Raw genomic sequence first — 21,489 nt, 5'->3', positions numbered from 1 at the left:
ATCCGTCCATCCGTCCGTCCGTCCATCCATCCATCCATCCATCCATCCATCCATCCATCCATCCATCCATCCATCCATCCGTCCATCCGTCCATCCGTCCATCCATCCATCCATCCATCCATCCATCCATCCATCCATCCATCCATCCGTCCATCCATCCATCCATCCGTCCATCCGTCCATCCATCCGTCCATCCATCCATCCATCCGTCCATTCGTCCATCCATCTGTCCATCCGTCCATCAATCCATCCATCCATCCGTCCATCCATCCATCAGTCCGTCCGTCCATCCGTCCGTCCATCCATCCATCCATCCACTCTTTTAGAGATTAGTTTCCTTGTTACACGAAGCCTCATTTCTTCTTTTAAACATTAAGAAAATCTGTTTTAATAATTTCACTTTTAAAAAATTTATAAACAAGATCCCTCTACCGTAGGCGGCTCTGAGCGGCAATAAACATTATAATTAAATTATGATCTGCTAGTATATTTATCTGATCTCTTTGACTTTTGTAAACCAAAAGTTTAGCAAGGAAAATCAGAAGGTCATTCTCCTAAGAAGAACACTGACAGATTTAGACAGAATTGCTTCTTAGTTCTGCTATATATTCAATTCTTGAATTTACTCTAGCTTCACTGGTACATACAAACAGAGAACACCACAAAAAACGGCAGAATGACATGCTCACATCCCCAAAACAACATGAGGTGAGGCCAAAGAGCATGGCTAAGAAGGCAATCGGTAACCAAATACATCTCATTCCTTCACACACACATACACACACTACTACTGTACATGTACGAGAATAGTGAAGCAATTCCTATAAGCACATGCTAACTCGCAAAGGGCTGCGCTGTAAAATGAGATTACGTTCACAGTGCCTCACAGAGGAAATAAGCTAATACTGAGTCAGAGATGTGGGAATGTAATAATATTTATGTGTGAAGTGTGAAGTGTAAATCGTGTTTTGTGCCAGTGTGGGTATATGCATATTTTTCACCTTTCTGTTTGGCCAGCAGGCTTTCAGAACTGCTTGGCTCCTGAAGAACACCAGTAGGTGGATGTCTTGATCGCTGAGGCTGAATGAATGTTCTAGGATCTGCAGGACCTCAAGTCGGGGTCGTACAGGTTTAGAATCGTCCCCACAAAAAGGTCGTAACCATGCCAGCATGTCCTCAGATGTTACCATATTCCCACTGAAATAAATGAATATTAACATTAAATGAAATCAGAATAATATATAATATATAATATATATATTTTTCATTTAAAGTCATATTTATTCACAAAGAGAAGATAATAGATATGTGTTATATAATGAGTTTTTCATGTGCTGGAAATTATATTCTTATCTCCATAAATGCTATCAATTGATCCAGATCTGGGAAGCATCAAAGTAATTTTTTGCAATTTCAGCACTCATTTCTCCTAAATGAATAAAATTAGTTTTTGTGCCCCTAATACACAGGCACAGACATGTATGTTCATTATAGAATAATTCAATTTGAAATGCACTTTTCTGGTAGTGGTATCATGTCGAGTTCAACTGAGTGTTTCCATTGTATGCATCTCTGAGTTCAGCTGTTTTCTGGTATATTACTGTACATTGTTCTCTGTGCTCTGCATATCTTCGTTTATCCACCCCCCTGGTTTTATGTGCTGTCCTGTCCTGAACATACACTGACTGCTGACCATTGTGTCCCAACACTCGCCCTCTTGTTCAGCTCTGAGTTTGCTGGAGAGGATGGAGGATTCTTGTGTTTTCTTACCACAATACAACCTTTCATGGCGCCACCGTACACGGACCTTTCCTGCTTCATTTTAGAGCATTTAGGTTCTACATCACATCATGTCATACTGTCAAGAAGGGAGCAGTACTGTGAAGGTGTAATTCAAGATTGTTCAATTATAAATTCAGTCTGAATAATGTGACATTTAAGTTAATGTATTTAACTAATTAAATGTATTTTACATTAAATGTAAATTAATGTATTTTACTTCTAATTAATGTATTTAATGTGACTTAATATGTGTCAGACTTAACTTGTGGGATGAGTTTCTTTTAAGTGCACTAAATGTAAAACATTTTTTTTACTAGATTTTGTAGATGGTAAAATAAATCATCTCTTGAGGGTTATATCACACCTACACTTTGTGTTTGTGACCTTAGGCTCTGACCATTGGCAGTGATGGCGTTCCGTGAGTTCACATCCACAGCTGCACAGCTGTATGACAAGTGGATCAAAGATGCAGGTAAGAAGGTTTCTGACATCAGAAAATCAAAATATGAATGTATGACCACACACATTTAAGCCTCAACAACTCGTAAAGAGTGCATCAGTCAGGTTTCGGAAGTAAAAATCACATTCATTTTCTCTGCTTTAAAACAATAATTTTTTTATCTCGGCGAATTATAGTGCACAACAACAGCAGTGTCAAACATAGATTAATGGACAAACTAATGCAGTTGCTAGTGCAGATATTCTTATGATGTGATTTCAGACCCCAGGACAAAAGACTGGCCGCTCATGTCCTCGCCGCTCCCACAGACAGTTATTATTGTATTTTACATCTACTTTGTGATGTCACTGGGGCCCAGATTAATGGAGAACAGGAAACCATTTGATCTGAAGCGGGTCCTTATACACACACACACACACACACACACACACACACACATTACAGATCGTAAATACACAATTTAAGTAGTGTCAGACAATTTAAGTAAGTCTGGGATAAGATTTTTTTAGTAAAGATAATTCTAAAGTTACAAAAGATATAAATGCTGTTCTTTTGATCATGAATCATGGAAAACAAATGTATCACAATTATTTAAAAAATATTAAGCGGCACAATGGATTTCAACACTGATGATAATAAGAAATGTTTCTTGAGCACCAAATCAGCATATTAAAATAATTTCTGAAGGATCATGTGACACTGAAGACTGGAGCAAGGGCTTGTGTTTTTATAAGCAAGTAACAAACAAGTAATTACAAATTAAGTAGATTGGTCGTTTACAAAATTTAACAATAATTGTCAAAAATGGGCATACATTTCATTATTGACTCAGAAATAGTGCTTATATATTCAATCTTAAATATTTAAATCTTAAATTTATCTTGTTTATTTTCATTTCATAATGTTACTTTGTTTCACATTGTTTAAAATGATCAAATTTGGCTCTAAAAATGTGATTGGATAAGCCTCGTTTGAAGCAACAATAAAAAGGCGATATAAGGACATGTGATCGTACATCAATTTAATTTTATGTTAGTTTGGCTAACAAACTATTTTCGCATTTCAAAATAATTGCTTACTTTAGTCAATACTATTAACACTGGTTTCTTTTAATCATGCTATTACTGCTTCTGCTTTACGTTGTGCCAAACAATCCCATTTAATTGCAGAAATATATACTATATTCTTAACTTTTTTACATTAAACCATACAGTGACTTCATATGACTGTAATACAACTATAACTCATCCCTTCCTAAGGACAAAGGGACAACACTATGTCTCAATAATAGTAAACGAGAACATTGCAACAAAGGATATACCTACCCGCTCTGTACATTAGTGTGCACTGCTGCAACAATTCCTTCCAGCACCTTCAAGGGGTCTGCATAATCTTTCAAAGTGTCCTTGTCACCGCTGAAAACAAACACACACATTCACAGCTTGAGTTTTGATTCAATGTCTTGAGGCTTTTAAGTGGCTTTATGGCTGCAAACTTTGTGTGTGTGTGCACACCAAAGGAAGGGATTTTCATACGGAGGAATCTTAATGCTCTTCTGCTGATGTTCTAGCTGCAGGGTTCCTCCCTTCACTTCTGGCCTCATCTGTCTCCCTCCATTAAAGGTGTTAGTGTTATGCTTTTATGCATGAGGCTGCACCGACTAATTATGTTTCTATTAATAATTGCTTTGTATTTTTACGCCAACAATCTCTTATTTCATTACTACTGCTGCTGCAGTAAACACTTTGTAAGTCTGGTGTTAAATAATCTGCGGCCTCCAGAGGCCTTTCTTCAGAGGCATCTTCTTCTCCGTGATGTAAACAAAAGCTCTCTTTTGCAGTTTCCTTCAGTGCTGTAGTTGTAAGTTAGACTTCACTTTCTCTCTTTGGTTAGGTCAATGTAACATGAGCAATGCTTCGATGGGAATAAAAATCTTCCGTTGTGTTGCTTCCAAAACATTCATGTTTCAACATCTTTTGTATAATATATAATATGATTTACTTCAGCTGGATTCCCACAACTGTATCACATCACAGTCAGTGGATGTGCTGTATAAAACAATAAGTGATTTATTTTCTCCGGACTTTAATTAGCAGAGCGCTATTTGGGACACATTTTTCTGCTTTGACCTTGTAATCTGCACAGCAGCCCGTTTTATTGCAACAGCATCATTAAAATGTTAATATAGTGTTAAATTCAAAGAATTGCTCTGACATTCCTCTGGTACTCCAGCTATAATACATTTTTAGAGGGTTTGTTTTTAATTCCAACATGAAATAATTCTCTTTCAATCATCTAAAATATTGCATTCTGATTGTAATACTTTTATAATAATCATACAACGATGTCAATGACTTTTCTATGATACTAATACTTAAAGTATTCCACATATAGAATACCATTCAAAAGTTTGTAGTCAGTAAGATTTTTTTAAGGAATTAAAAAAAAAAGGATTACATTTAAAAAATCTATTTCAAATGAATGCTGTTCTTTTGAACTTTATCTTTTCATATATATATATATATATATAAAAAAAAAAAAAATAAAAAAAAAAAATCACCTTTTCAACAAAATTCAGCTTTGCCATTACAGGAATAAAATACATTTAAAATATATTGAAATAGAAAACAGTTATTTTAAACTAATAATATTTTACAATATTACTGCTTTTACCATATTTTTGATCAAATAAATGCAGCCTTGGTGAGCAAGAGAGACCAAACTCAAACTTTTGAACGGTAGTTTATACAAGCCACATCATCCCAAAACTGATCTAATCGTTTATTAAGCAGATTTCAACTGCAAACCATTTTCTAAATATCTCAGCATCCCTTCAGTATGCAAGAATTTTAGCATCTTCAATATTATGATGCATTCGTAAAACCTTAAAACCTTGCTTTAAAATTCACTAAACGCAACCACACACACACACACACCGGAGGAACACTGTGCTTCTAAAGGATTATTTATACATGAAACGTAACCATAATCTTTTACTCCCCAGATATAAACATCAATCATGAGCAGGTTGTAGACCACAGATTCCTCCTCCTTTTAAAAAAAGATTTCTGACTTCTTAAAAAAGAAAACAGGCCGCAAGAAATCTAAGTAAAGCCGAGAATACAATTTGATGAAATAAACTTAAATAGTTTGACAATTCCCAGCGCCCAAATCATTTCATTGTTAATGACTCATTTGCCCACCTCTGCAAACCAATAATTAGCAGCAGAAGACAGGAACACGTTTTAGTTATAAGCAATTACCTAGAATATGAATCACTCCAGCAGAGAAAAAAGCGGTAGACTGCGTCTGAATAAAAGCTAACTGTAATCAATCTTAATTTTTCTGACCATCGTTTTCTCGGATTCAGGAGACCTTCACTAATCCTGCTTGATTACGGATTGAGCTGAAACGTCTGATCAACACAGACTCACGAAGCAGGATGACTAATCAGGAGCTGCAGAAAGATGGGTTCCCGCTCTTTGATGGTCTTGGAGATAAAAAAAAAAAAAAAAGCCAAGTATTTGGTTTGAAAAAGCCTATTCACAGTACATACAAAATGAATAAGTGAAAAGTAGGGATGTGTCAATAATAAAATCTTGAAATGCAATCCATTAATGAAACTTTGTTGTTTTGTTTAAAATGTTAAACTATGGCTATAAAAATCTGATAGGATGAGCCTTGTTCGAAGCAACAATAAGGCAATATATGTACATGTGATTGTACGTTAATTTAATTGTACTTGTACTATTGTACTATTATTATCTAATTAACTAGTTTCACATGTCAAAATTGTTAATTTTGAATAGTCAATCCAAAATATTAATAAAATTACAATACTGTGTAAAAAAAACATTAAAATAAAAAAAAATACAAAATATTATATTTTGAAATGAATTGTTTGTTTTTAAAGATGAACTTAAAAGTGAGCGACAGATGATGCAAAAGTAATGTAGTTCATGTAAAAATGTTGAAAATGAGAATGCACATTAAAATATGCAATACTGGCTGACTGTTTATATCAACACACACATTGATATTTGGTCATCCACTATTATGTTACATACCGACTAATGAAAGAAGAAGATCTAAACGGAAATCCTCTGAGAAATATTTGGCTGCATAGCTGCAAGACCCAATACTTGAAACTTGCTGAATGAACGATGCTCCACCAAGTCAAATTATTAATCACAGTAACAGTCTGTCCAGACCTCTGGGCTCTTAAACGTTGGCAGCTTGGTCTGAAACCTTAAAGAATAGGTTCAAAATAACTGCCTTAAAGAGTTTCGCAAGTTGTGGTGGAAAATCAGAGATTGGTTAAAAAAATCTAAGCTAGCACTACCTGCTCTCTGAATTGCTAGTATTACTAAGGACACGGTGTTATTAAGAACCAGCCAGCAGGGAAGGTGGCGACCTCCTAAAAGCAGAAGATGAAAGGTAAGAAAAAGAGAGAAAGTGAGCTGTAAAGGAGAGAGATGAGAGGCCAGGGCAGAGGCCAATGCTGTGTTTAACTCAATCAAGCAAAAACACACCCAGCCTGACACAGGTTAATAGAGGTATAGGCCATAAAGACAGAGACTGAGAGTGGAAAAGAGAGACAGAGAAAGCAATACCAGCGAGGGTATAAAACAGACAGAGAGAAAATGAGGGTGATATTAAGAAAACGACACTGGCAAACAGAAATCTGCGAACTGCAGCTCATCGTACCTGAGAGCAGTTATGATTTGCTCCACTGCATCCTGGACTATGCTTTCTGCCGACAGATCGCTTGTTCCCACAGTGACTGCGAGCAGCTGCTCGATCCGTTCGAGGGGCTGTCCATCCATGGCCATTGTGATGGCCAGATGGCGCACCTTAGATTGCTCGGATCTGGACAGGTCATAAATGCGACTGTACTTCTGCAAGAGCTCCTAAAAAAGACAATACAAAAACATTAACACTAAATCATGCTCAGAAAACTCTTTATGCTCCCCATCCTCTGGCAGTAATCAATGAGTAATATGTGCCGAAACAAAAACAAAGCCTTAAGTATCTTGAGAGACATACAGCAGCAGTACACCTGAAGACAAAGAACAGAACAATTTGTTTGGTTGCTGAGAATCAAGAGGCACAAGCTCGTCTCACACACATACACACCCGGTCCCACACACAATTCCAAAACCTAGTGAACTTCATGCTCGCATTCATCTGCATCCACTTTTGCGTGCAACGCCCATCAACAACCCATGGACAGAATCAAGTCTAAGTTTTTATTTTTCGATAATCCATTACACTCAGATGTACACCAAAATACGGAAGAAAAGGTCTGTCACTACCTACTTTTCATTCTGAATTTAAAGGTCACATATTTTACACCTTTCTGGAGTTTTATTTTAGGTTTTGATGTCCTTAAGAATGTACATTTGCGGTATAAGTACCAAAAACCATCTCAATATATATTTTACAGCTCCTCTTCTCTCAGGAGCTCTGCTGAGAACAGGTTGATTTTGGCCTGTCTAATTAATATTCATGAGCCTCTCTTCTGACTGGCCTGTTGTTTTCTGAGTGACGCACGGCCAGGCCAACCACAGGTAACTAGGGTCAGCCGACGTCACAGCGCCAGCTGGAGGCAGCAAAACAAAGGGGAAACTGGAGGTGGCCCATTCAAACCAGCGCAGATTCGGCTACATAAGGAGCTTAAAATATCATCTTGTTGTGATGTTGGGTGCCAGAATCGACGTAATACAGCCTCAAATTAGAAATTTGATCGCATATCTGCTGCCACTGCCAGACAAAAAAACGATGACAGCTGTGGTTAAATGCGATAAAACGAGCGGACTGGACAGAAACGATCGTCAAAAATTCTCGCGTTTGCAGCGCATACTTCTTATCAGAAAAGGTTTAATAAAGTATTGTCTTTTGTTGTTATGGGCTACAGATTTCTTGCCATAGATGTATGTTTTTTGCATCTCTCCACTATGTCATGTATGAAATAATGTCTGTGTACATGTGTGTAAAACAACAAACTGACGATTTATATATATAATCATTTGTAATTGTGTATACATTGTTGTGATTTATTGTGGCTGGAACAATAATGTAGCTGTAAAAATAGTTGCCTGCTGAAATCTTCATCATGACTAGATAGACACGGTGAGTTTGTCTGTACTATACATGTTAGATGCGATCCACCTCATAGTAACAATCCTGTCAGATCATCCATCCTTTGAGTGAGTGTAACGTTACAGGTCGGCCGATCTGGTTTCGTGGTTAAAGTTAAACTTTTCAACATGTTTCCGTGTTGTTGTTGCTCAGCAATGGCATGGACGCGATGTTGTCTGGGGGTTTGGCAAAAGGAGAGAGGGACGGTGGGCGGTGCTCGGGGTGGTGACTGAAGGCAGTGACTGAGTAGTTCTGACGTCACCTTTTTACGGAAGTCACAACGGTTCGTGAAAAATCACAGCTACTTTATGCAGGCTGTGTGCATTTTACTGTGGACTGACTGTTTTGAAACTTACATGGTAGTTATATTGCCCCTAGACCACAGTTATTGAGAAAAAAGCCAGGAAATTTCAGTTTTGACAATATGGGACCTTTAAGAAAGTAGCATTGCCAGTTTAATTCAGTGAATCTCCTACACTGGTAGGTTGTAGGCAGTAAGGCAACTGGGACAGAGATTTCCACTGCAGTTTCCGTGATCGTGCACATTCCTATGGGAGCATGTTGTGTGACATGGTGAAAGTGTGTCGGTAATAAGATGCGGCAGTATCTGCTCGATAAGTGTGCACTGTAAAAATGAATCCATATATTTCCATATACAAATGGCTCAATGTGTGAATTTAAAAAACCACAGGCTGACATGGACTGCCCGCTACTATCCTGCAGACAGGACACCAGCTACAAACCTGCCAATCAATCACAGTCACTGTCATACAAGAAATTGTGAAGCAGAAAGAAAAAGAAAAAAAAAGGAAAAAGGACAAGTAAGGTGGGCACTTACATAATATTTAAGGCCCTGCATCTGTCTTAGATGATCAAATCACAAGAGGACAGTAAAATTTTGTATGTGTGTGGTGAGAAAATACCTCTTGGCTTGTCTTGAGTGACAGAGGAAAAGAGTGGCTCAGAGTCTCTAGATGGGCAAGAGACTGCTGTATGTGAGTGAGGGCGGAGTCAAAGCTGGAAGCGGAGTTTTCACTTCTGTCATCATTAGCCTTTTTCTTACTCTTGTCACTAATTCCTTTTAGAGCCTTCTGTGCGCGCTTAGTGATCTCCAGCCGGGACTCTACTGAGAGCTAAACAGATACAAAAAACACACACACACACACACACACACACAAAGGAAAGAGAAAAACAAATATGTTAAATCTAAAGTGGTTTTTTTTGTAATTTTTTTTTTTTTCTATGCAACTTTTAAAAAAATGATGATACCCCTTCCTATAAAAAGGCAGCTATTTATTTTCATATACATTAAGATAAATGATTATAATATTAATATACATTATTTATACACTACCATTACAAAGTTTGGGGTCAATCAGATTTTTATGTTTTTGAAAGAAGTCTCTTATTTGATCAAAAATAGTCAAAACGGTGATACTGTTAAATATTATTACAATTTAAAATAACTATTTAGGCTACATAAGGAGCTTAAAATATCATCTTGTTGTGATGTTGGGTGCCAGAATCGACGTAATACAGCCTCAAATTAGAAATTTGATCGCATATCTGCTGCCACTGCCAGACAAAAAAACGATGACAGCTGTGGTTAAATGCGATAAAACGAGCGGACTGGACAGAAACGATCGTCAAAAATTCTCGCGTTTGCAGTGCATACTTCTTATCAGAAAAGGTTTAATAAAGTATTGTCTTTTGTTGTTATGGGCTACAGATTTCTTGCCATAGATGTATGTTTTTTGCATCTCTCCACTATGTCATGTATGAAATAATGTCTGTGTACATGTGTGTAAAACAACAAACTGACGATTTATATATATAATCATTTGTAATTGTGTATACATTGTTGTGATTTATTGTGGCTGGAACAATAATGTAGCTGTAAAAATAGTTGCCTGCTGAAATCTTCATCATGACTAGATAGACACGGTGAGTTTGTCTGTACTATACATGTTAGATGCGATCCACCTCATAGTAACAATCCTGTCAGATCATCCATCCTTTGAGTGAGTGTAACGTTACAGGTCGGCCGATCTGGTTTCGTGGTTAAAGTTAAACTTTTCAACATGTTTCCGTGTTGTTGTTGCTCAGCAATGGCATGGACGCGATGTTGTCTGGGGGTTTGGCAAAAGGAGAGAGGGACGGTGGGCGGTGCTCGGGGTGGTGACTGAAGGCAGTGACTGAGTAGTTCTGACGTCACCTTTTTACGGAAGTCACAACGGTTCGTGAAAAATCACAGCTACTTTATGCAGGCTGTGTGCATTTTACTGTGGACTGACTGTTTTGAAACTTACATGGTAGTTATATTGCCCCTAGACCACAGTTATTGAGAAAAAAGCCAGGAAATTTCAGTTTTGACAATATGGGACCTTTAAGAAAGTAGCATTGCCAGTTTAATTCAGTGAATCTCCTACACTGGTAGGTTGTAGGCAGTAAGGCAACTGGGACAGAGATTTCCACTGCAGTTTCCGCGATCGTGCACATTCCTATGGGAGCATGTTGTGTGACATGGTGAAAGTGTGTCGGTAATAAGATGCGGCAGTATCTGCTCGATAAGTGTGCACTGTAAAAATGAATCCATATATTTCCATATACAAATGGCTCAATGTGTGAATTTAAAAAACCACAGGCTGACATGGACTGCCCGCTACTATCCTGCAGACAGGACACCAGCTACAAACCTGCCAATCAATCACAGTCACTGTCATACAACTCAGGAAAGTGAGAAATTGTGAAGCAGAAAGAAAAAGAAAAAAAAGGAAAAAGGACAAGTAAGGTGGGCACTTACATAATATTTAAGGCCCTGCATCTGTCTTAGATGATCAAATCACAAGAGGACAGTAAAATTTTGTATGTGTGTGGTGAGAAAATACCTCTTGGCTTGTCTTGAGTGACAGAGGAAAAGAGGGGCTACAATATGGGACCTTTAAGAAAGTAGCATTGCCAGTTTAATTCAGTGAATCTCCTACACTGGTAGGTTGTAGGCAGTAAGGCAACTGGGACAGAGATTTCCACTGCAGTTTCCGTGATCGTGCACATTCCTATGGGAGCATGTTGTGTGACATGGTGAAAGTGTGTCGGTAATAAGATGCGGCAGTATCTGCTCGATAAGTGTGCACTGTAAAAATGAATCCATATATTTCCATATACAAATGGCTCAATGTGTGAATTTAAAAAACCACAGGCTGACATGGACTGCCCGCTACTATCCTGCAGACAGGACACCAGCTACAAACCTGCCAATCAATCACAGTCACTGTCATACAACTCAGGAAAGTGAGAAATTGTGAAGCAGAAAGAAAAAGAAAAAAAAGGAAAAAGGACAAGTAAGGTGGGCACTTACATAATATTTAAGGCCCTGCTTACAGTTAGCATCTGTCTTAGATGATCAAATCACAAGAGGACAGTAAAATTTTGTATGCGTGTGGTGAGAAAATACCTCTTGGCTTGTCTTGAGTGACAGAGGAAAAGAGTGGCTCAGAGTCTCTAGATGGGCAAGAGACTGCTGTATGTGAGTGAGGGCGGAGTCAAAGCTGGAAGCGGAGTTTTCACTTCTGTCATCATTAGCCTTTTTCTTACTCTTGTCACTAATTCCTTTTAGAGCCTTCTGTGCGCGCTTAGTGATCTCCAGCCGGGACTCTACTGAGAGCTAAACAGATACAAAACACACACACACACACACACACACACAAAGGAAAGAGAAAAACAAATATGTTAAATCTAAAGTGGTTTTTTTTGTAAAACTTTTTTTTTCTATGCAACTTTTAAAAAAATGATGATACCCCTTCCTATAAAAAGGCAGCTATTTATTTTCATATACATTAAGATAAATGATTATAATATTAATATACATTATTTATACACTACCATTACAAAGTTTGGGGTCAATCAGATTTTTATGTTTTTGAAAGAAGTCTCTTATTTGATCAAAAATAGTCAAAACGGTGATACTGTTAAATATTATTACAATTTAAAATAACTATTTAGAAATGATTCTAATATGCTGAATTAGTTCTTAAGAAATGTTTCTTATTATTATCAATATTGAAAATGGCTGTGCTGCTAAATAATTTGTGGAAACTCCAATACATATTTTTTGATGGACAAAGTTCAAAAGAACAGCAGTTTTCCATCATCAAAATAAATAATCCCCATAATAATAGTGAATAAAAATCAATTCTAAATGGCTTTTAATAGTCACCCACAGGTGAAACCAATATAGTAGAAGCTACCCAGAATTGGCCCACAATCTGAAATGGAGAAATGTGCTCATGCTTTTCTGTTTACAAACTTATTCAGTCAGCAATGGGTTGTTATTCTGCTGCATATCTACTATTATAATGCCCAACTCTAATGAGCATAATTCGGTTTCATCTCATTTCTCATCCAGATTCATCTCGGTGAGAACACTTCACATGCCTGGATTCATCTTATACGGTTTACCTCTGACACTTCCCTCCTACATTCTCCTGCTGTCATTTACACACACACGCACGTTAACTGTATTTACTCACGGTTCTCACACAGTCTACAGCAGAAGCATGGCAGATGTCATTAGTTGTTTTTCCCTGTGGTATTCTTGAGCACCAAATCAATGCTGCGCTCACCTTAATGGTGGGAGTGGGTGTGTGTTTATGGCAATGAGTGTTTGTAACTTGCTTTCTGCTAAATCTAATCATTATAACATTATATCAACATAACAATCATTACAATAACATCATCTGAACACTCCAGGGGCCACCGAGCATTAGCGATTAGCCTTTTGATTACAGAGGCTCATTTAGGATGTTTGCCACAGGGCCGTGTGTATGTGTCTTTTTCTGCATGCACGTGGATGTTTGACTTGCAGGCAGAATAAATAGAAAATTAAGCCATCTATGAGAGACAGGAAGAGATGAGAGGTGCTAAAACATCAAACAGCACTTAGTAGACATGAACATGTCCAGAGAAGTCTGTGAATACACCATATGCATAAGTTATGGCATATATGTGCATGTGATGATTTATGTTATTGGACAACAGACTTTAAACATGTCAATCTGGGCACCGTGCTTCACTAAGAGTCTATGAGAACATTTGCACTGGACAAAGCATCTGACTTGATGCTATAAAGTGGATACAATGTGGAAAATCCATTAATAATCACTTTAAAAGTGCATTTTTAAATGGAAAAAGCAGTGCTTTTCTATAGTTTCAAATACATTTGTCAATTTTAGTCATTTATTTACATATTTATTTTTCAAATTAAATTGACTAAATTGATATGTAGCAAGTAAATGTATCAGTAAACCAATAAATAAATGTTTCAAATGGACAAAAAAATAGACATTTAAAACTATTTATTTGATTCATGTTTAAAACGTTTGTTCAATATAACAATAAAATGGTACATTAATAAATAATTTAATTGCACCTTTTAAATTGCAATTTAAAAAATGTTCTTTGCAATTAAAAAAAAAATGTATTAGCCAATTTAAACAGTGATTTATTTACAGATTAATGTAATACACTGATAATCATTTTTTAATTTTTAGCTTTAAGTGGCCCTTCCAGTCCTCCATTAAGCTCTCAAATGGGCGGGAAGTGAATAATTTAAATAATCATGCATTTGACTGACAGTATTTGAAATAAAAACACAGCTGATTGCTTATAGATAAAGATACATCTATAATCTTGTCTTGTACTCACTGTAATTTCTGTCAAATCATTTATTTATTTTTTTTAGTTTGAAAGGATTTTGTAAGTACAACTTCGCAGAACCCCAAAAAACCCACTCATTTTCTGCATTAGACTCACCTTACTGCCAGCTTCAGGGGAAAAGGTAATGGCATCCAAGAAGTTAACAGAATCTACAGGAAGAAGTCGGTCAAAGTATTTGGCACAGGTGTCATAGGCATGCAGGAACTCGTGATCACTCTGGGGGACTTTTTTCAGCACATGTTGATCCCCTTCCCAGAACAGTTTATGAAGCCAGGTGGCATGTACAGCGCTAGAGGTAAGCGCTTCACCTCCCTTCTGGGGGATTCGAGGGGCCAATTTGGAGATTGACAGGACGTTCTGGCTGGTCAGTACCGGTTCCAGAGCCTTCAAAGGATCGGAATCCTCATCTGTCAACTTCTTATAGTCCAAACCTAAGCAATAAGACATGATTTCGGCATCATATAGAACACAGACTGGGGCTAGTTGTCACACTACAGTGAATATTTCTCAGGGTGGGTGTGTTTTTTATAAAGTCAATATCTGTATAAATACAAAACTTAAAGTCTACAAAAAGCTATTTTTGCCCATTATTCACCAGTTCACTGAATATGTTGACCTTTTGTGACCATGTTGTCACTCTACAGGGGCAAGTTGTCACACTGGAATCCATTATGTGAAATTTGAGAATACTCTTTTCATCTCTATTAATCCAAAAAATGGGACATTTATTGCAGTTTCAAGCTTTCATGTGGTTTCTATTTGTGTCAATCTATGTGAATATGTGGAAATATCAAGTCAGACAGACAAGAATACACTGACACACAAGGTCTCATCAGGGCATTAAATATTGAAACACCTGCCTCTGAGAATGGGCCCATCTCACGACAAGGGTAAGAAGGGCATTCAACACATACATACACTCTAACAGACAGAGATGTGGGGAAAAAAGGTGCTATCTCTCTCCCTTGGGTTGTGGCAGATGATATGAACAGTCTTTACAGGCCCGAGTCTGGAAGCATGTATGCGACAGAGTGTGTTTCCGGTGCCTACTAAGTGTGAGTGTTAAAAAGGGAAGGTATCAGTTGAGACAGGAGAGAGTGTGGTGTGAAAACTCTCTGACAAACTCCCCTCCTGACCTCTCAAAACACTCTCTCCAAGATTATCAAGTTTAAACAAGGCGACGTCATTAGTTCTAGTTCTTTTCAGAACTACAGTGAGTCAAAAGTCTGTCTTAGGTAAGGTATTTTTATGATATTGAAGAAGTGACACAAAGCAACTCAGAACCATAATATTTTAGTATAAGACTATAAATATACTGTTTACTGTATATTCAAAATGTATATTTTACTGTATTTTTTTATTTAAAAAAAACAAACAAACAAAAAACAAACAAACACTAGCTTTCTATTTTTTCTATTCTATCTACTTGTTTTGTGTGTGTGTATATGTGTGTGAGTATAATATATATATACATACACACACACACACACACACCAGGTAACGAGTGGAGGACAGAGGAGCCTCTTAAAGAAGTTGTTACAGGTCTGTGAGAGCCAGAAATCTTGCTTGTTTGTAGGTGACCAAATACTTATTTTACTGATGAATTTACCAATTAATTCTTTAAAAATCCTACAATGTGATTTTCTGGATTTTTTTTTCTCATTTTGTCTCTCATAGTTGAGGTATACCTATGATGAAAATTACAGGCCTCTCTCATCTTTTTAAGTGGGAGAACTTGCACAATTGGTGGCTGACTAAATACTTTTTTGCCCCACTGTATATATACACACACACACACCTTGCTATGTGTCCTGCGTTAGGCTAACCGAGACTTTTTTGCACTTATATATTGTTGCTCTTTTGTTAGTTTTGACTGCTTTTATTGTCCTCATTTGTAAGTCGCTTTGGATAAAAGCGTCTGCTAAATGACTAAATAAATAAATAAAAATAAATAAATAATAGACGTATACTGTTCAAAAGTTTGGCATTGGTACGATTTTTAAAATGTTTTAATATAACTCTCTTGCGCTCGTCACCATGTCTGCATTTATTGGATTGAATATACAGTAAAACAGTAATATGTGAAGAAATACTACAATATTTGATATTTAATAATATATTTTAAAATGTAATTAGTTCATGTGATGGCAAAGCTGAATTTTTAAAAGCCATTACTCCAGTATTCAGTACCACATCATCCTTCAGAAATCATTATAATATGCTTGAAAATAATTGTGATGCTAAAAGGAGATATATTATGCCCCTTTTTACAATATGTAATATAAGTCTCTGGTGTCCCCAGAATGTGTCTGTGAAGTTTCAGCTCAAAATACTCCACAGATCATTTATTATATAATTTTGAAAATGCCTATTTTGAGTGGAAGCACAAACACGATGTTTTTTGGGCCTGTCTCTTTAAATGCAAATGAGCTGCTGCTCCCCGCCCCCTTTTCCAGAATAGAGCTACGCCATTACAGCTTGTACTAGGGATGGGCGATACCCCTTATTTTGTTTTCGATACGATACCTATATTTTTCAAGGCAGTATCATCGATATCGATACCGATTCGATACTTCTGCACTAAACTTTTAAATTATTAAATTACTAAATAACCTGTTTAATCCCAAATTTTTCCCAGACATGAAAATATCCAAATGATGTGTCATTAGTAACCCTTTGAAATAATCAATAATTTTTTTTTTTTGGTAAAGTGTGTGAACATTTTTATTTTATGGTCAGTCACATTTGTAACCAGTGGGATAATGTGTATACTGAATTAACACATTTCTGCAGTCTTAAATATCGATACTTCGGATCGATACGCCCATCCCTAGCTTGTACCTGCTAAAAAAAAACATCTGTTTTGGTTCTGATTATCATGTTTATCGCTCTGAAATCATGTGTTTTAAACCATACGAGTTTAAACTTATGATATAAAGTTTTTTGAGAGCACACACCCGAAGCACATGGACAGAAAGCGGCCACCACACAGCATGTGAGTACTAAACTAAGCTCTCATTCACACACAGGTTTACATTAGAAACACACGAGTTACAAAAAACAGTCACAAAAAAACAGTCGGTTATGTCTGTGAAGGTAAACAGCTGGGAAATAAATTGCATGTTTACTTTAGATCAGTGTGGCAGCAGCAATATACAGTAAATAAATCAATAAATCCACTGCTTGTCTCCTCTGAGGCTGGGACTGTAAATAGTGTTCTGTGCTGGTCTGTGCAGCCAAAGACAGAACAGTTAGCATGTTTTGCTCAAACTTTCGCCATGGCATTAGAGCTGGTACACCGTTGTTACTTGCGAAATCAAATGACGCCGTTGTGGGTGTAAACTTACAGATTAAGGGGCGGTAATATTATAATGAAATCCCTTTGCCACGTCACCAAGGGAGCGAAATCAGACACGCTCGTTTTCTCAGACGCTTTCAGAAAAAGGCTTCCCAAAACAAAGTTACTGGGTTAATCTTTTTCACGTTTCCTTAGTTGGTAGATGCACTGGGGACCTGATTATAGCACTTAAAACCTGGAAAAGTCAGATTCTCATGATGTGCCACCTTTAATATTTTTGTGGAAACTGTGATACATCTTTTTCTGGATTCTTTGATGAGTAGAAAGTTCATAAATACAGCATTTATTTGAAATAGAAATCCTGTGTATCATTATAAATGTCTTTACTGTCACTTTTGATAAACTTTATGCATCCTTACTGCATCTAATTTCATTCAAAAAGAAAAAAAAAATTTACTGACCCAAAACAGTAGTTCTCTCTCTCTCTCTCTCTCTCTCTCTATATATATATATGTGTGTGTGTGTGTGTGTGTGTGTGTGTAGATGTGTGTAATTATTAACTGCAGGCACATGTAATTGTATTCAGAACTAATTAAAAGATATGCGCACCGGCTGTGAATCTGGACAAACAAATTCACATAAGTACACAACTCTCCTGCAGTTATGAGTGAATGATCCCGGTTAAGTTTGCCATTATCACATGCATCACATGCAGCGCCCCAATACTGGAGAGAGAGAGAGAGGTACATAGCTAATGAACTCATTTAAACCTCACTCCATGTCTCATTTGCTTCACAATAATCTTTAATTTCTTATCAGAAAAGAACAAAAATGTATTGTACGCGGGCTAATTAACATTCCTCTTACTTTCATTGGCATCCTCACAGCTCAGTGACCCATTTCCCATTGTCTCAGCTGGAGAGAGATGTGTCATTACATGGAAAATTTCTGGTTATGGTGTTGATTGACATACTTGCAAGCAGGAGCTGATTTATCACTTCATTTGTGTTACCAGGTTGGCTAGGTATCGATTGAATCCTCTTTTCTTTACAATGATTTTACAGTCATCTCACTGCTGGCTGCATCCAACATTTTTGCAACACAGGCTTTGTTCAAATTTGGCTTTCAAATCTGATCTTTAAGATTGGAAGTGATGAAATCTGATGTGTTTGTTTGGACTCACCGATGGCGACGGCTTTGAGCTTCTTTAGCAGTTTGAGGTGCGTGTCATGCTTCATAGCAGATTGAGGGAAGTAGCTTGCACAGCCGCAGTTCTCCAGAAGAGTGAAGTAGAAGAGGAGTCGGAGCTGGTCAGTTCCGGCTATACTGGGGTACACATATTTAGTCATGTGTGTGTAGAATGACTCCGGGTTGGTCTTTAGAGTCTCAAACAGACCCAGAGCCTCCGTTCTGTCCTCGATGTCTTTGGTGGAAAGCCTGAAGGAAGACAGAAATGAGAGATGGATGGCAATGGAAGACTGTAAAGTGACAGAAACGAGAGAATGAGCAGTCGTAGCCAAGGTCTGTTGAAGCAGTGATCACTCAACCTTTTCAAATTGCTTGTAAAAAAATCAATTAAGGCAATGCGCAGCCCCCCCCCAATTGTCCCCCGAACCAGATGAGGTACATTAAGGTCGTTGTTAATATGCTGTGATGGCCCACTCGTGCTGGAGAATTGATTTTGTTTAATCTAAAAGAACTTAGTCAAACTACTTAAAGTCCATTAAACTTTATTCACTGTGGTTTGACCTCTTCCAGGACCAAAAAAATAAAAATTCAAGCAGTAAATTATAGCCTATGGCGAGTGTTTACTGACCCACCATAAATCTGATGTCAGGTTTGGGTTCTATGGGTGACATGTTTTTTGTCAGCGCTGCTCTGATTTCCATAATTTATCTTCATGGTGACTTCATAAGCAGGCATGTGGACTGGCCCTCCACCTCGCTCTAATTGAATGGCTTTTCAGAAAAGATAAACGGCTTTACTGCACCACAGAATATCCCATAGCAATTCTGATGCATGGAAATGTTTTATAGAGTTGAGTTATCAATAAATTACCATGTGAACCTTCAATGACTGCCAAGTCCATTTATCCAGCAGGTCTGCTGATGCTGTACATGAGGGTGTAACGTGTGAGAGGGAAGGGGTTGGAGAAAGAGTCATAGAGAGAAAGAGAGGAAAAAGACATAAAAAGCATGCTGACTCGCAAACAGGACTGGAAATAAAAGATGGAGTCAGATAAGTGGGTTGCGTAGACCTCCACAGGGGCAGAAAAAGGCCACTTAAAATTCCAATGTCGTGAAAATGAATTTTCTGCATTTGCCCATTTTTAATATTGTTATTGGCGTTTTTTGATTGTTTTGGACAATGCAAGACAATGATCTGAAACACAAGCAAGTCTATAAGAGAAGGGTTGAAAGAAAAATGTAAAAGTTCTCAAATGGCACAGTAATTTCCTCACATAAACTCCACTAAAATGCTGATGGAGGAACCTGAAATGTGCTAGCATGCTCAAAAGTCCACAAATGTCACAAATGAAGCAGTTCTGCAAAGAAGGGAAAACATGCATAAATAACTACACAGTAAGTATTTGGCTGCCATTATTGCCACCTAATTGCTTTCTTTAATAGATACATGAAACATGTAAATATAAAAATGTATTTAATGTAAATCTCTGTGTTTTTAGTTCACTTTTGCCTTCATAGGTTCTTGTTTAAGTTCTAATTATATTCAGTGTAAAAATATGCAAAAATACGTGGGGGAAATATATGGGGGGTGCAAAAAATATCCCACAGCACTGCAAATTAGTTAGTATAAGGCACTTTCTACAAATACTGCACACTTTGGTTTCTACTTTGGTTACCTTCTATAAAGAATAAGAGGCACAAATCCCATATTTCTGTTGTTAGACGTATAGTGTCAGTATGTTTTTTTTATTGTTGGTTTAAAAGTCTCAGAAGGTTTTCACTTTAGATGATCTTGTTTGGTCCAACATCTATTCTAATTTAAAAAATAAATATAAAAATAAATGTATTTACTAGAAGGGCACTTTTAGATTATAGAAAAGGTTCCAAGCCTCTGCGTCTTCCCTCTGTGTGCCATTGTTTGAGACATAACGTACAGAAACATTCATAGGGCACATACAGGTCTCAACATTTGTGTAGGTAAACACTGTACCTGCATGTTCTTATTGTGTTACAGCTAATCGTATTCAGCGTTAATGCAACAAAATGAGTGAGCTGCAGGGTGCATGTGGCCATTTGGACAGAGCCCAACACCTATCCATTGTCTACAGAGCATAACCCCATGGACCTTAACTCATGTTTTATGGATATGACTATACTGGCTGGAGGCACGATGTCTTGGGGCCAGAAAGAAAGACAGAAAGTGCAATGCAGAGAGAGGAATGTGAGACAAGCTGGAAAACAACAACAGGCCACAACAAAGTGAAGAAAAGAGGAAGAAGATACCAGAGACAAAACAGGTAGGACAGAAATTGCAGGAAGGAAATGCGGCAGGGGAGAGATAAAGAGAGGGAAAGAGGAGCCTCTGACTGCAGTCTGCTTATTAACACAGAATAACTGCTTTTAACAAGATCAATACTTCACTAAACACAGCAGCCATTAATCCTGTCTCCTGCTGCAATTACAAACCCAAGAACATATAAAGGGTGTGTGTGAGAGACACAGAGGCAAAGGCTGAATTCAAACTGAATTCTTCATTCAAGGGCAGACTAAGGCACTGACCCTCTTCAATATATATATTGAATATATTTAACAGATAGTTACAGTCCTCTAATTTGATTGGCCAAGTGGCATTCCAAGGGAGGGGACAGAGTCCAACAGCATTGGGACATTCCAAAATAGATTATTTGAGTGGTGCAGAGCAATATTATTTATTTATTAGATTTTTTTTTTTCAGTTATTTGAAAATGAACTTAAAACCCTGGAGTGGACCTGGAGCGGAACAATGAACAGGAAGAGGAAGTTGCTGTTGCTCTGTATTGTATGTTGTCAAGCAATGCTCAGATTGATTTGCAGCAAAGATTGATGCTGTGGCTTATTTTTAAACCATTTGAACCAGAAAAAAAGTA

The 21,489-nt window shown here is 37.3% G+C and overlaps 1 protein-coding gene and 1 long non-coding RNA gene across 2 annotated transcripts in view; one reads left to right on the top strand and one right to left on the bottom strand.

Moving 5' to 3' along the window:
• nbas (NBAS subunit of NRZ tethering complex) overlaps window positions 1-21,489 on the bottom strand; it is a 164,115-nt gene that overhangs the window by 45,462 nt on the left and 97,164 nt on the right. Inside the window, exons 33-38 of the mRNA XM_016295011.1 lie at window positions 18,580-18,833; window positions 14,195-14,529; window positions 11,838-12,047; window positions 6,950-7,152; window positions 3,568-3,657; window positions 1,002-1,197 (exon numbers count right to left, since the gene is read on the bottom strand). Of these exons, the coding sequence (XP_016150497.1) occupies window positions 1,002-1,197; window positions 3,568-3,657; window positions 6,950-7,152; window positions 11,838-12,047; window positions 14,195-14,529; window positions 18,580-18,833 (1,288 nt within the window). The remainder of the gene's footprint in view (window positions 1-1,001; window positions 1,198-3,567; window positions 3,658-6,949; window positions 7,153-11,837; window positions 12,048-14,194; window positions 14,530-18,579; window positions 18,834-21,489) is intronic.
• Window positions 1,483-2,630, top strand: LOC107601325 (uncharacterized). The gene is made up of 3 exons (XR_001610911.1): window positions 1,483-1,886; window positions 2,172-2,254; window positions 2,504-2,630. It is a non-coding gene; the product is annotated as an uncharacterized lncRNA (long non-coding RNA).

This window comes from Sinocyclocheilus grahami, unplaced genomic scaffold (assembly GCF_001515645.1).
Source record: "Sinocyclocheilus grahami isolate Dianchi unplaced genomic scaffold, SAMN03320097.WGS_v1.1 scaffold15.1, whole genome shotgun sequence".
NCBI lineage: Eukaryota > Metazoa > Chordata > Actinopteri > Cypriniformes > Cyprinidae > Sinocyclocheilus > Sinocyclocheilus grahami.
This window is presented reverse-complemented; position numbering and strand designations above follow the sequence as displayed.